This window comes from Serinus canaria, chromosome 12 (assembly GCF_022539315.1).
Source record: "Serinus canaria isolate serCan28SL12 chromosome 12, serCan2020, whole genome shotgun sequence".
In the NCBI taxonomy this organism is placed as follows: Eukaryota; Metazoa; Chordata; class Aves; order Passeriformes; family Fringillidae; genus Serinus; species Serinus canaria.
The window spans coordinates 8,537,235-8,552,663 of record NC_066326.1 but is presented as its reverse complement, the minus strand read 5'-3'; the positions used below and the strand labels follow the sequence as shown (position 1 = coordinate 8,552,663).

The following is a 15,429-nucleotide window of genomic DNA, read 5'->3' as shown; positions in this document are numbered from 1 at the left end:
CATGCTGTCCTAGAGCTGCCAGGCTGCATCACTCCATTTCACTAGGGACCATATGTTAGGGGCCAAGGGTAGGGCTGCCATCAGAAATGTGCACTTATGACACCCCCTTGTTGGGCTCTTTACCTGCCCAGGATCACTTCAATTGGTCCTCACCTTGGAAAAATGGAGTTTGTGAAAAGCAAGGGCAGAAATGCCCCAGGCAGTGCTGGTAGCAAAAGGTGAAAGCAGAGTGGGGTCTGATCCCTGCAGGCAGCGTGTGCCAGCTGGGTCCTGTGTGGAGGAGAGCCCAGAGGAAGGGGCCAAAAGGGAGGAAGTTTGGCTGTTGTCTGGGATGAGATGCCACCTGCCAGGCTGCAAATACCACCATGGGCTGCAAATAGAGGAGGCAGAGGAGGAAGACATGAAGCATGAACCATCCCTGTTGATGCAGGGTTCAGGAGGAGGCAGCAGATGCCACTTAAGCCCCCCCCCCCTCCCCCCAGGAGCAGAGTGAACCAACGAAGCCTTTAATTACTTTAATCCATTTTTATTTGAGGACTGCTGAGCCATCCCAGAGCCAGCAGCTGCAGCATTTCCCATGCATTGCTGTTCTTGGTGCCTCCATGAGCACATCGTGCACTTCCCTTCAGTCTGAGCCCTCTCCACGACCCCCTTGCAACCCCTGTGCTGCAGGCAGCATTAGCCAGTGCTGGATAACCTCTGCCCTTGCCTTGGAGAGGCTGGCAGCACATTCCTCTGTGTCCTGCCCAGCACCCTCACCCATGGATCAAACCCTTGTGCTGCTTGTCATGCCTGAAGGCAGAGTTTCAGCCTGGGCTAGCTGTGTCCAAGTGAGTTCCCTGTCTCACTGAGCCCATTTGAGCTCTCTCAGGACCAGAATGTCAGCCTGTTTGGAGGCAGGGAGTGGGTGATGTTAGATGTTGGAGCTGGTTTACTGGTGCTGTCTAGATGCTTGGGATGGAGAATTAAGAAATCAAGCTGTGATCTCATTCTAGGAGCTAGAGCAGCCCCACTGTATGAGTAATGAGTTTGGCTTCCAAGAGCTGGGATGCTACAGCATGTTATTCACTTTAAAAGGTACAAAAGCCCAGAGCAGTGTCTCTACTTAGAGTCACCATGTGTCACTACCTATGGGACTTTAAAGAGTTGAAGGAGAGAAAGGCAAGAGGCAGGATAAAGTCACTTTAAATGGCTTCTATGGAGGTTTTGGGACTAGCCCTGGCCCAGCTCTCCCATTCTGGACTGTGCTGTGTCAGACAGATGACAGGACTTAGAAATGTTGGCTGTCTCATGGTGCAGAGCCATTACTTTCTGGGTGTGTGTTATTTTGGCCCAGAAATGGACTTTTAATCACTAATGTCCCCACTCCTGAGGCACTGTGGGACCTCAGTGCTGTGCCTCTGTAGCTCTCAACCCTGCCCCCCTAAGCAAGGCTTGCTGCAGGCAGCACATGCAAACCCTTTTCCCCAGGAAGCACAATGCTCAAGGACACTGACACGTTGTGGTTCCTGGTTGCCATCTGGTTTTTGGAATGCTCCTGGGGCCAGTGCCACCAAACAGCCTTTGGCATTCTGTGACTGTCAGTGGGATTTGCTCTGCTCAGGGGCCTTGGCACCTGCAGCCCCTCTTGCTGACAGGGAGCAGCCCTGGAGTCCTGGCTGATGGGGGGATGGCTGGGGCTGCAGTGGGGTCTGGCTGTTTCAGACCTCTTTGTCCTTCTGTGGCACAGGATAAAACACTTCACTGGCCACACTGTGGGTGTAGCAGTGTGATGTCTGACATCACACTGCCACATGTGGGGGTCCCTCCCTAGTGGGGTGAATCATGCTTGTGGGGAAATCCCACCAGCAGCTCCCAGAAGTGCTTGTCCTGTCCTGCTCAGATGGAGGAGTTTTAAAGGATGTTCTCAAAGCCCTGTTTTTAGCATGAGCAGCCAGGTACTGTGGTTTGCCTGAACAAGCAAAGCCTCTCTCCTTGGCACTGGCGTGCTGCCTCTTGTTGTTCTAAACCAGCCACAGAGCAAAGCTCCCTGCTCAGCAGCAGGGCTAATCCGGGCTCATCTGACATTAGTGTAAATTGACACTCTTGGGAATTTGGGGACAGATAACTTTCCCTGGGGAAACAGTCACTATGCAAACTCTGCCTTGAGAAAACATGGACAAAAGAAGTGGAGAGGTGCAGGTGCCTGGGAACAACCTCCTCCACTGCCAGAGGGTCTGGAGCTTCTGCCCTGGCACCCTGGGGATCTGTTGCTGGTGAGGCTGTGCTAGCAGATTATTCGAAGGATGTTTGCTGAGGTTAGAGGGATGTCAGCCACACCAGTGGGGCTGAAGCCCTGCAGAGCAGAGAAATCAGCAGGGGATCATCACCAGCTCATCAGACAATCAGCACCAGCTCTGCAGCATGCACGAACCAGCCGGTGGCAAAGTCCTTTCCTTCCCTTCAAGAGAAGGGCAGCCCAGCAAAAATCTGTCTTGCTGGAGCCCTGCTGTTGGCTTGGGCCCACAGAACACTGGTGATAGGAGAACAGGTTTTTGGGACTAGATGCAGCCTTTTTAAGTAAAAATGTCCCTGGAGCCATGCTGGCAGCTTTTCCGGTGCCTTTGTTGTGGAGCTGGGGATTGCCTTGCACTCCACAATCCACTACTGTAATCCCCTTGGAGTGCTGCTCTGGACTAAGCCTAAAAGAGGTGCAGCTGAGACTGCTAATGCAGGCTTGTGCTGGCCAGGGGGGCTGAGCCCTGCTCTGTGCTCCTTGGGAGTCCTCTTTGGGCTGTTGCTGATAGATGGGTTCAGCCCTGGCAGGTCCCTGTGCCCTGAGCTGTGCCTCAGGTCCCTGAGCCCTGGTTCTGCAAGGGCTGGGGGAAGGGGAGCTTTCCTGTCACAGCAGGATCCTGCTCTGCCGGAGAGCTGGATCCTGCTGTTCTCACCCACCCTGGAAAGGCAGCAGAAAGAGTTGTCTTGTTTTCATCTCCCATCAACATCAGCCCAAGGGTAGAGGAGCAGGAGCTGCCAGTCAGACATCCCTGCTTGGTGCCAGCTGGGCAGTGGCACAGGCTTTTGTCAAGCCAGGCAACATTTGGGAGGCTGAAATGGGAGAGACATCTCTGACCTTTTGGTACCCATGAAAGTAAAACTGTCTCAGCTTTTAGGAGCTGCCAGGAAGCTGCAGAGCCCGAGCTCCCGGCAGCGTTTCAAAGCCAGGCCATTCAGTGCTGGGCTTGGTGGGATCCTGGTGTTTCAGAGAGAGGGAACAGTGGGGAAAGCTGTCCAAAAGCAGTCTGGTCTGGTGGTCAGGAGGCTGGCAGGGGCTGCTTTGTATGCAGTGGGGCTTAGCTGGGTGGCGCTGAGCCAAGCCTGACCTAACCAGCTTATTTCTCTGTTTCCAGTAATGCCTCTGCAAATGTGCTGGGGCCTGAAGGTCAGGGCCACGTGAGCAGGGGCCTGGGGATTAGCTGTGGGCAGACCATGGCTCCTCCTGGGTGTGTTGCAGTCCTGAGCCACAGGAACAGCCAGGGCTCCTGTGTGTGCTGGAGCCAGCCTGGCCTTGGTACCTGGGATGGAGCTGGAGCAGCTCAGGGCTGGCTGGGAGCAGCATCTCCTGCACCTGGCACTTGTCAGAAGTCCAGAAAAATAAATGTTTACTAGTCCCACTTCAGCTCTGATTGATTCTGGGTGTTGGTCACACTGGCCAGTGGGTTGCTTTTTCACATGCTTGCCCTGCAAGAGTGTCTAGCTTTGGTTTTGGAAGAAAGTCCAGCAAGCTGGCAAAATTCTGAAAGGCACTTAGTTCCCATACCTCTGAAGACCAGAGTCATGCTCAGCTGAGCGTGAGGGGTCCCTTCTGGGGCAGAGGGTCACAGCTGTCCCCATTCCAGTGGAAGTTACTATCTAGTGTGGTGCACAAGTATGTTTCTCTTAGAGCTGGGAAGTGAGCTATGGAAGCCTTCTTCCAGACAGGGCATTGCAACTGAGCGGGGATGATGCATCTCTAGGCACAGATGTCATCAGCCGTGAAAGCAAAATGACATGCAACATCCTCAGCACAACCATCTCTAGCCACCTCTGCAGGGCTCTGACTCCATAGAACTGTTTCCATTTGGAGCTGCTTGATCTCTCTCGCCAGGGGATTTGGAGGACAGGGATACACGTTGGTGCTGTGGGACCCGGCCCAGCCCCTCCCTGTCCTGGGAGTGAGCTGGCACCAATTCCCAGGCCAAGAAACACTCAGGTCTTGCTCTGCCCTGCATCTGCAGGAGACATCCCAGAGGCTGCTGGAGGCATTCAGAACAAATCTGACATTTCTCCCCAGACAACAAAACTTTGTCTGTCCTAAAGCCACGCTTGCAAGGCTCTGATCCCCTCCTGGCTGTCCCGGAAGCTCCGGCAGGCCCCGAGGCTGAGCCCATTAGATGGAATTACTTAATCCGGCCCTGACGAGTGGCCCCGCACCCCGCAGCGGGTCCGTCCCTTAATCCCCGGCTGCCACCGGCACGCACGGGGCGAATGGAGCCCCACGTGAGCCGAGGGTGCCTTCTCCATCCCATCCCATCCCATCCCATCCCATCCCATCCCATCCCACCGCCGCAGCCCGAGGAAAACCGCCCCGCTAGCTCTGTACCTTTTTTCCGTGGGACGCCCCCATGGCGCGATGCGCTGGCCGCGCTCCCCGGCCGGGCTGCGGCACCGCCGGCTCCCCGCGGTCACGGCCCCGTCACTGCCGGGGGCACCGGCGGCCCTGCTGCTCCCGGCCCCTCCGCGGCTGCTGCGGGGACACGGGCGTGAAATCCAGCCCGGCTGTGGCGGGGTCGGGTGGGAAAGCTCGCTTTTCCTCCCTTCTTCCAGCACGTGGAGAACTCATTTTCTTCATGCACCTAACGGCTGGCTCGCACCCAGGCTCTGCCCGGGCACAAAGGCAGCTTTCATGCTGTGGATGCCCGGTTTCTAAGCCGGGATCCGTATTTTGAGAGGCTGTGGAAGATTACAGTAATTGCACTTGACAGGGCAAGATGTCACAGGATGCGGATTCGCCCAGCTGCGGCCCGGCACCCGCAGGTCCTTGCCTGTGGCATCTTTCCTAGATACTCCTTTGGTGCTTTGGCCAAATGGACCCCCAAAAATAAAGGAAGATTATTCCTCTGTTGCCTGCCTGCATCCTGGTTCTTGGCTCCTGTTGCAGCACTGGATTTTGCAAACTTTGCTTCTATAAACACCCCAGGCTCCCTGTTTGCTGCTGCAGCCTCGATGCTTCCTGTGAGCCCAGGTGAGCCCAGGTGATCTGAAGCTGCATCCTGGGAGTCTGGGCAGCTCAGGCTCGTGCTTGGTGAAGACTCTGGGGATGTGGCACAGTGCAGAGCAGCCAGGTAGGTGCCTGTCCCTGCAGTAACACAGCTTTCAAAATGCCATGGCTCTGCAAAACCTCATTTGGAGATTGCTGTCCCTGCACCCACTCTCCTTTTTAGATCCTTTTAAAGAAATTAGCAACTTCAATTTGACTCATGAATTCATATTTATTCCCTGCCTCTCAGTGTCTGGATATTTAAGAAACTCTGATTTATTTATCAAGACACAGAGACTTTGGCAGGAATGGCTCTTTGAAACACTGGCTGCTACTGAAGGTCCCTACACAGGAATTGCACTTTTAGCTCTCCCTATTTCTTGAAAATAGTGATGTACCTTAGTAACTGCTCTGTGATGCATTCAGAGCTAGTTTTAACTGTCTGTAGCATGCTGAAACATAAATTTCTTTGATTTTGGCTTTAAACCAGATATCTAATGTGCATTGAGAAGGGGTAGGAAGAGTCTCCTGCAGCTGAATGGGGCTGGTTGTTTTTGGGGCTGTAGTTGATGCTGTGCTCTGGTTTACCCTGTGGAGCCACCTTTACAGCTCTTGGGCTGTTTTCAGTTTGGTTTATGAGTGAATCTAGATCCTTTGAGGGGCTTAAAATAGTTGGCATATTTATGCTGGCAGCTTGGCAGGGCTGTTGTGTCTGCTGGTTGTGTTATTTCTTGCTGTGCCACGGGTAGGGATGATTCAGCGCTTGAGATTAACTGCTGTTGTTGCAGCAGATTTAGGGATCAATTTATGGCACAGGTTTCCCTCAGTGCCATCAGGTGTGTGCTAAGAGCAGGAGAGGATAAGCTGGGATAAAATACTACACTTCTTTGGGGATTCCCCTGTGGTGGCTGTTTTGGGGTTTTGTTTCAGTTCTGCCTTTGGAAGTTCTTACAGGTGTTGCACTGTTTATGTGGGGATTTTTCCTTGTTTAAGGAAAACCAGTTGATGGGTGGTGCTGAGTTTTGGATCTATGGTTTCATTCTGCAGATGGACAGCACAGGACAGGCTGTGTCCTTTCCTGGCCTTGTCCTGCCTTGTTTCTCACTTCTGCTCCCCTGGTGTGCCTGAGGGCTCCCATAACCCTGTGAACTGCCTGCTAGGAGCTGTTGGAAGCAGAGAAGGCTGTGCAGGATAGTCTGTTATGCTTCAAATGCTCCAGGAGAAACACTCCATCCTCATGTTTTGCAAAACTGCTGGCCTGCTTCAAAGGATGGGGAAAAACCAGATACAATCATCGGAAATGAAAGTCTGTACATGATGCAAATTCATCCCTGTCTCTGATGACAGATAAGCCCAGCCATCACCCGTGCAGCTGATCTGATCCCAGCAGTGCCGGGCTCGGGAGGGGTTGGGAACAGACCGTGCTTGGCTGATGCCTCTGGGCAGGAGCAGGGGGCAGGTGCTCCCCAGAACCTGCTCGGTGCTGGGCAGCAGCGTGGGGACTGCCCTAGCAGCACTGTGGTGCTTTCCTGCCCCACCTTCGGGCAGGGATCTTTCCTCTCCAGGTGGTGTCGGCTGCCCCAGGCTGGGCAGCAGCTCCCGGTGTGTGGCTGACCCGGGCGCGCTGTATCGCTCCGGAGCGATGCTGGCTCCGGCTCTGCCGGTAAAAGGCTCCCACCTATTGGTTGTGCTGCACAACTTCAGCAGCCCAAGAAACCTGCACATCCATCATCCATCCGTCCATCCAAAGCAAGGCTGGCATATCCCTGGCATTATCCTGACCTTTGATGGGGATGTGCCACAGAGGATTTAGCCTGGATTTAACCCAGTGTAAGAATCTGATAATAAGAGAATGGCTTCAAAAAGTGCTCTGTCATTATGTCTGCTTATCATAATCACTTTTGAACACCTGAAAACTACAGGTGGGATGGACTGTGAGTAGCCTGCCTTGAGGTCCATAAACAGGAAGGCAAAACTGGAGCAGAATGTGGAGGGGAAAGCGAGGGGCAGAATCCCTGACCTTTGCCTTTCCCCCGCCTCCACCACACCCTGAGCCTCTGGGAGCCAACACTGGCTGCTTGGGGAGAACCCCCTGATCCTGCAGCCCTGGACCGAGGTCAGGAGGGAGTTGTAGAGCCCCTGCCCTGCTCCTGTGTCCCGTGGCAGGGAGGGAGCACCACGAGCAGACCAAGGCTTGGCTGCAGAGACTGGGCAGGGCTCCTGCATCCTGAGCACGGGCAGCCACATCCCAGCCACACTGCTCCTGAGATCAGGGAGGGCAGATAAGACACTTCAAACAGCAGAAAAAAACAGTGCAAAACCTGCTCTGCTCCCCCACCCTGTCTCAGCAGTAACCAAGGCAGCACAGTGAGGTGGTGACCTATCCTGTGCTTTTAAAAGTAATCCCAGCATTTTCTAACTTCTCCCGACTTTCTGTCTCTTTGCCTCTCTTACTATTGAATCAAAATATATCAAATTTTTGGCATCAACTTTTAATCTTATTTGTTTTTATCTCATTTTTGGGAGTATTTTGAATTTTCAAAGTTCTTTCTGTTTTATACATAGAGACTTAGTTTTCTTGGCTCTTCTGGGTTTAAACCAGTTGGTAACACCCAGAAATGATACTTTGGTCTGCAAATATTAACCTTCATTGCTGCATGCTATCCCTGTGGACTTCTGGCCTTGCTGTGACTGCAGGAGACTGTAGGACATTGGCAAGAGCTCCATGGGGAAACCACCAATGTCTGAGCATCTCCAGGGATGACTTTACCCTGTGCCATGTGGGGAGAAGGAGCTCCTGTGAGCAGGGCTGTGGGATGGGTGATGCTAGACTGGTGGCACAGGACCTGGCATGCTCTGCCTGCGGGGGAAAGTGTTGATTATGCTTGAAAATGGAAAGGAGAAGGTAGTGTTTTGTAATTAGAAATCTCATTTAAGAAATTTACAAAAACTTCTACAAAGTTTTTAGTTGAAAGATAGAAAAATAAAATACCCAAAACTGACCCATAGATGAGGATGGCTTGGCTGCAGCCTGGCCACGTGTCTGCTCAGCTCTGCAGGCACTTGTACAGCTCTTCTCCAAGGCCAGCACAGTTCCTGCTGTGAAACAGTTCCTGTGAGCAGGCAGCAGCTGCTGGACTCTGTAGCCTGGCAGTGGAGAGGCTGCAGTCCCCACGATGGGTCTGGTGTCCCTGTGAGACTGTCCTCCGTGGCAGGCTGGAGCTTGATGCTAGTCCATCTTCTTGGGGGCACAGCCCTCCATCTCCAACAGCTCAGGCCAGCCCTCATATTTATTTGTCTCTTTATCATTTTTAATGTGCTGCAGGAAAAAGAGAGAGAAGATGAATGAGGAGGTTGGAGCAGTGCAAGTTTGCAAGGTGGCAAAAGCTGCAGCTTGCCTGGGCGTGGGGATAATGCCACTGGTGAGGTGCAGCTCAGGGGGTGCCAAGAAGAGGATGGAGCCTGCAGAGCTCATGGCAGGGGAGGGCCATGTACCTTTTCAAAGGGGCTCTTGTTCATCAGCCCTTTTGCTCCCAAGAAGACCCAGTTGTCCCGGAAGCCCAGTGTACCCACGTGGCTGCTGCCCAGCTCCGTGAAATACGCCCGCACTTTGGCATTCATCCTGAAAGAGGGAAAGAGGGTGTCACTGTGGCTCCAGCTGGGTGTCCCCTCTTTCCCCCTCTCTGTTGGTGGCAGCAGCATGTCCAGCTCCCCCAGCTGTGTGTTTTTGGGGAGCCTGGTGTTGCTTCCGTGGGCAAACTCACTTTGTGGCAGCATCGTCGTAGCTTGCTGTGAGCACAAGGGTGCCACGCTTGATCCCTTGGAGGAAGGTCTGCAGCTTGGTAATGTCTGGGAGAGAAAAAAGAGATTTAGTAGGTACTTCTGCAGGGTAGCTGGGGGAGCCTTCTCTGGGCTGGTGGGAAATAACCTGGCTGTGCTGGTGCCAGCCAGGATTTGGGGGAATGGTGGGCTCCCAAATGACGCATTCCCCATCCTGTGTTCCCTCCTGGGCTCTCCTGCAGTGCACAGGACCGACGTCCTCCTTTTGGAACAACTGCAGGCTGGAAATTCGTCCTAAACTTTGCTTGCTAACTCTGAAAGCAAAGTTAGCAAGCAAAGTTGGGTGAATTTACCTCCCAACCCAAGAAACGAACCTGCCTGGCCTCAGAGCCGCCTTCCCTGCCATCGTGCCTCTGGCTGTACGGGGGGAATTTCTCCTCATCCCGCGTCTGTGGGATGCTTGAATCCAAGGCCCCATCTAGTGGCACATGAGCTGACTGCTCCCTTCCTCCCCGTGCCTCTCCCACCGAGCATCTCACTCACAACCTTGGCTGGAAATCTCATTATGTTGGTGACTCTCCTAAAACCAGAGTTACCAAGAGTAGGTTGCAAACCCAAGGAATGATTGAGGGGGCCCTGTCTCCCTGAGCTCCCTCATTTATCCTGCTGTGAAAGGCAGGGGAATGAGCAGCTGCTCAACCACCACCAGTATGCAAAAACTGAGTTACAGGTTGCAAAGTGTCAGGATTAGTGTAACCACCTGATCTCAGAAAGTACCTTTCTCAAGTCTCAAGTGCCTTGGTTGATCCAGGTTAGTGAAATCATGTTTTCCAGGCCATTACATGCTTGTAAAAGGAGCGAGAAGCCAAGCTTGGATGTGGAAGCATTGTGAGGACTCCAGGCTTGCTGGCCTCAGGGAAAGCTGGACTTTTACCACCCAGAATGGCAAGTCTGGTCACAGCCCACCTGACTTTGTCATTAAATACATGACAGAGAAGCAGCTGAAGCAGCCAGCAGTGCTGGTGTGAGCCCTGGCTGGGAGCCACCAAGGAGCAGGGTGGCTGTGCTTACCTCCAGAGTACATGTCAAAGGCATCAGTTTTCAGGAGCTTCCCAGTTGTTCCTGAAAGATTAAAATTGAAAACAGAGCACAGTGAGTTTGCACTGGGGTGGCTCTGGGACTTGCCTGGCTGTGAGCAAAAGGCTTTGCTCTTCCCTCAGTGTGTTGTGCCTGCTGTGATGGTGACTGTGGGGCTTGGAGGAGTTTGTGGAGCTGGCTGTGCACAACCCAGGTGGGTTTGTTCCCTTCTCACTTGCAACCATGATTGTGGCTGTGGCAGTGCTTGCAACCATGATTGTGGCTGTGCTCCCCATGCAACACCAGATGGATGTGCTTTTGGCTCAGCCTCAGTGCCTGGGATGGGGTTTTCAGTGGCCTGTGCTTTCCTGGGGAAGGAAGGACCCCTGGCAGTGGGGAGAAGGGGGTCAGTGCCTTCTGACTCACCATTCACCAGTGCAATGTTCAGGCCTCTGCCAATGTTGTTTTTCACGCTGCTCATGAGGCTGGAAAGGAAAGCAGAGAGCACCAGTGAGTGCAGGGATGCCCTGGAGATGCTGACACCAGTGAAACTGGTGGGGTGAAGGGGCTGTAGATGGCAAAATAACCAGAAGTGGTAGCAAAGAAATCTATTTAAACTTTTTTAACCACAAATACACTGTGATGGCCACTGATGCGATTGGCAGAGGCCAAACCTGCCCTTTTGGAGGCCAGGCCAGCCACAGCTGCCTTGTCCCTGCCATGGGCTGCTTACACAACGTCTTCAAAGCAGATCGAGGGTCCCACCACATTTGCAGCACCACTGATGATCTTGAAGGCAAAATAATTCTGGGGGCAGCTCTTCTGGTTCCCACACTTGTGCCGGGGCAGCTTCTCACCTGTGAGGGAGCAGTGGGGCTGAAGGCCATGGCTTTGTCCCCACGGGGAGGCACTGGCCGTGTCCCTGGGGGGCTGAGCGGGGCTGGACTGGGATACAGTGGCCCACTAAGGGGGCAGCACCTCGACCAGTTTATTCCATGGAGAATGCTTGTCCTGGGGCTGGGACCAGCTTCTTGTTTGAGGTTTATGGTGCCAAGGCCAGGTGCTGCTGCAGGTGAGACACACCCTGTGTGCCTGGAGTATTCAGAGCTGGGTCCAAGGCAAGGCCCTTTCCTGCCCACAGCTTCCCCATTCTTGGCCAAGGCTGGGGCCTGCCAAAGACCCCACTGCTGTGTGCAGCAACAAAATCCCCTGAGTTTGGGAGAGGGGGATTTTTGCCTCAGGGAAGGGGCTCTTGAAGGAGATCCCAGGCTTCCACCATCCCCCTGAACCTTGGAGGGGACTTGTGTGATGAAGTCGAGAGCAATACTCACTGCTGGGCTTCTTCGAGGCACCTGTGGGGGTCAAGCAGGAGGATTAGACACCCTGGAGAGCTGCTGGCTCTTCCCCAAGCCAGGACCAGCTGTTCAGGCACCAGCTCTCTAAAACTGCTTCCCATGGTTGCAGGCATCCCTGGACCCAAACCCCAGTGGTGTGGTGTGTGGTGTGCAGCTTCACACACCACGCACCACACACACACACCACACACCACACACCACACACCACGCACCACACACCACACACCACACACACACACCACACACCACACACCACACACCACACACACACACCACACACACACCACACACCACACACACACACCACACACCACACACCACACACCACACACCACACACACACACCACACACACACCACGCACCACACACACACACCACACACCACACACCACACACACACCACACACCACACACCACACACCACACACCACACACCACACACCACACACCACACTGTCCCCTCCCTGCCCTGCTGGTCAGAGCTGGTGGCTGAAGCCTCGTCCAGAGACTGCAAATCCCAGTGCCAGGGCAGCCAGGAACCTCTCCCACCCTCCCTCTGGATCCCCGGTGCCTCACCGAGCCAGCTGCGCAGGCTGATGGCTCTCCAGCTGTGCTGGAAGTAGGTCTGCATGAGGAACCAGGTGCCCAGCAGGGTGAGGAGCAGCGCCAGGGCCCGGATCACACCTGGGTGTGCGAGAGCGGCGGGCTGAGAGCAGCGGCTGCGGCACGGGGCAGGCACGGACCGTCCCTCTGGTTTATCTGGATTTGATCTGTGTGTCCCCTGGTCACCAGGCACAGGGTGACAGGCAGTGCCTGCACGGTGCGGGGAGGCAGCTAACAACCCCTCACCCTCCAAATGGATTCTGATCTCTTAATTACCATCTCCAGAGGATGTGGTGATGGTCAGAGAGGCATTTCTGCTCTGCTGGGAGGCACTATTCGTATTTCTCTCTGTGTTAAAGTAAATCTGATAATTACTCAGAAAGCTGTGTAAATCCAAATATTTCTTATGTTCCCAGTGCTGGGAAGGCTGCTATCCCCCAATTAGTCACTAGCTACAGCCAGGCAGCTGCTGATACAACTGTGATTGGCATTTGGCTTTAAAGCAGCGCTCATCAGAGCAAAACGTTCCAGTCCTGCATGGAAAGAGAGCAGAAAAATGTACTTTTATTGCAGCTGAATGGCTCTTATGGAACCAGGAACGTCTCAATAGCCATCTCTTCCCAGTCACAGAAGGTTTCACTGGGAAAAATACAACAGGCTGAAATCGACACAAATCTTGTAACAACCTGATGCTTATACAAAAGCCCTTTCCCATGTCCCTGGCAGGGGAAGGGCAGGGCTGCTGGGCTTGGAAGGCATCATGTAAATGAGAAGGAGGCATAAAGAAACACAGAAAACCAGAGAAAAGTAAATGTGTCCCTCCTTACTTGTTACCCGCATGGTGGTGGGCAGAGAGCACAGCTGGGAAGGACTGACAGCCACAGGTCACCCTGAGGAAAGAGGCAATGCCTTAAAGAGTGCCTGTAAGCCACCAAAGCCAGGCAGGTTCTAGATGAGAAGGTAATTGCTGTGTTCAGTCACATTTGCAATAGTGAGGACGTCACCAAAGATACACAAATTCTTACCAGGCAGAAGGTCCCACCCTGATTAAGTCCTGGAGCAGGCTGCCCTCGCTTCCTTCTGGAGCCTCTGAACCCTCCCCCTGTCTGCTGCCCCTTGTGCTCCCCATTCATGCCCTGTTTCAGTAATGGACCAGCTTTTTCTGTTCTGCTGGTAGCAATGAGGACACTTTCAGTCACAGCTTCTGGGATGATGCAAGGTAAATATTAGGCACTGCAAAATGGTGTCTGAGGACAAGCTGTGATCTGGTCTCTGGGAACAAGCTTGTCTTCCTTAAAATCCAAAGGAGAAGGGAGGAAGGGCAGCACCACTGTGCTGAGGAGAGCAGCCAGCTTTGTGGACACCTGACTTAAACTCAGAAATATTTCCACCTGGCCAAATCCTGGAGTGTCTTCACCCCGTGGACAGGGAGTGGTTGTCATTTGGAGCATGAACTATTTCCTGCCCTGGAGAATCCACCTGCTGCCCTCTGCCCTCTGTCCTGCTGCCACCCTGACCGAGGGGAAGGCACTGCCACCCCACAGGCTGGGCTCCCCCAGGGGCTGGGACCAGTCCTACCTGTGAAATTCGGGGCTGCAGTCTCTTCAGCCTCTGTCCTGGCAGCCACGCTGGAGCCCTGTGGTGAATTGTCACTTGTGAGATGGGTGCTGAGAGTTCATGAGCAACTAAAGCAGCCCTTCAGTAATGTTTGACAGAAAATTTGTCAAGGAGCTGTGCTGAGAGTTGCTTTTCCTGTTTGAAGGGTAAACAGGAGCAGCGGGCTGTAGCAGGGCTGGGCTGAATGTTGATTTGAGGCTGCTGCGTCATGAGGAAGGAGAGAAGAGCTTTTCCTCCAGCCCAGCCCTGCTGTGGGTCCCCTCCCAGGGCTGGCTGTGTTATTGACCATGGCTCTGGGACAGCCCTGGGCTGGATGGAGCTGTGTCCCCACTCAGTGCCCCAAGGAGATGCTCCCTGTGGCTTCCCTACACCCAGGGGTGGGCTGCAGCATCACTGTCTGGGTTTTTATGCAGCCCCATCAGTTTCAGCTGAGGTTTCTGGAGCCTGGCACTTCTCCCTGTGACACCCCTCTGCTGTCCCCACACCTGCTGTGACACTGCAGCAAGGACAGTCTGCCACCAGCTTCCCATGGGAGACTGGCCCACCTGCACTTTAGGGAAAGCCTTGGGAGGGATTTGTGTCCCCCCATGTACTGAGACAAAGTGTTTTTGTTGGTGCACCAGCTGGGCACACTGGCTTCCCAGCAGCATCTCCCCTCTCTCTGCAGCTGTTCCTCTCAGAGGAAGGCTGGCAGTGAGCAGGAATCTGTCCCCATGGGAGGAGGCAGGGGGGTCTGTGATGCCACAAGCCCTCACATCCCAGCCCTCAGCACAGTTACTCTGAAATGGATTTTAAGGCTTGTGTCAGAGCTGGCATGAGCAAGCCCATTTCACTGAGCTGGTATAAGATCCACAGACCTGAAAAAGGACAGTTTAAAGGTTTCAGAGGACAAACATTGCCTGCGGCTGGATCTGGAGGAGCAGCACGAGACTCTCCCCTTTTGCTCCTTTCAGCATGAAGTTTATAAACACAGGGAGCCTCTTCCCATTTCTGGCTCCCCATCCCATCTGATGATGGGGTTGGAAAATGGGGCCACTTCTCACAATCCCCCTTGGCAAGTTGTGAAGACTTCAAAATTGGTTTTGGTTTGCCTTGGGAGCTTGTTGGCTTCCCCACAAGTGCCCTGAGCAGAGCCTGGATCTGGTGAGGATTCAGACCTGGGGTGTGATTTGAACACAGTGAGTGGAGCAAAACTCTGCTGGGTTTGCAAAACCTTCCCTGTTGTGTCCCCAGTCCTGCAGTGAACACTGGCCTCACTGGGGCCCACTGCACAGCCCTCCCCCTCACCAAGGCTGTGTTTTTATTCTCTCCACACATTGATTTCATCGCAGAGGAAGAGAAATGGAAAAATAAACCAATAAATGCCAGTGCTTTAGGGAACTCATGTATTTCTATGGGCTATTTATCTTCACCTTAATCCTAGATAAAATTTATTGGGTGGAGTTCCTGGGTGCTGAAATTCCTAGAACCTGATTGCATTACAAGAGACTGGTCCTGTCCTGGGATTTCTATTATATCGTTTTTTAATTATTTGCATTGGTATTTTTTTTTTCTTTCTAGAGTTGTGCCAGAATAAAAGGCACCTGTGCTCTGGCAACTGCCAGAGAGCTGCTGGCAGGAGAGGGAGAAAAGAAGGAATTGTGATAGGTGTTAAACAGAGGTGTTTGTCTAATAAGCCTCAAACTTGTTTGCTTAAAAAAACCATTCCAGGAACAAGA

General features: G+C 53.4%; 1 protein-coding gene across 1 annotated transcript; it reads right to left on the bottom strand.

The window, feature by feature from the left end:
* Positions 1–7,742: 7,742 nt before the first annotated feature.
* Positions 7,743–13,899, bottom strand: FAM3D (FAM3 metabolism regulating signaling molecule D). The gene is made up of 10 exons (XM_018915198.3): positions 13,673–13,899; positions 12,922–12,984; positions 12,068–12,175; positions 11,467–11,487; positions 10,869–10,992; positions 10,562–10,620; positions 10,130–10,180; positions 9,043–9,127; positions 8,774–8,900; positions 7,743–8,597 (listed from the first exon to the last, which is right to left on the bottom strand). Exons 2-10 carry the CDS (start codon positions 12,932–12,934, stop codon positions 8,508–8,510), a joined length of 678 nt encoding a protein of 225 aa, XP_018770743.1. The 5' UTR covers positions 12,935–12,984; positions 13,673–13,899; the 3' UTR covers positions 7,743–8,507.
* Between the last annotated feature and the right edge of the window lie 1,530 nt (positions 13,900–15,429).

Bases quoted from the DNA above. Each gene is read 5' to 3' on its own strand.
- FAM3D (XM_018915198.3), bottom strand. The intron at 10,621-10,868 runs GTAAGCAGCCCA...TTTCCTTTCCAG, and splicing joins ATCTGCTTTGAAGACGTTGT to CCTCATGAGCAGCGTGAAAA. The intron at 8,598-8,773 runs GTACATGGCCCT...TTTTTCCTGCAG, and splicing joins ACAAGAGCCCCTTTGAAAAG to CACATTAAAAATGATAAAGA.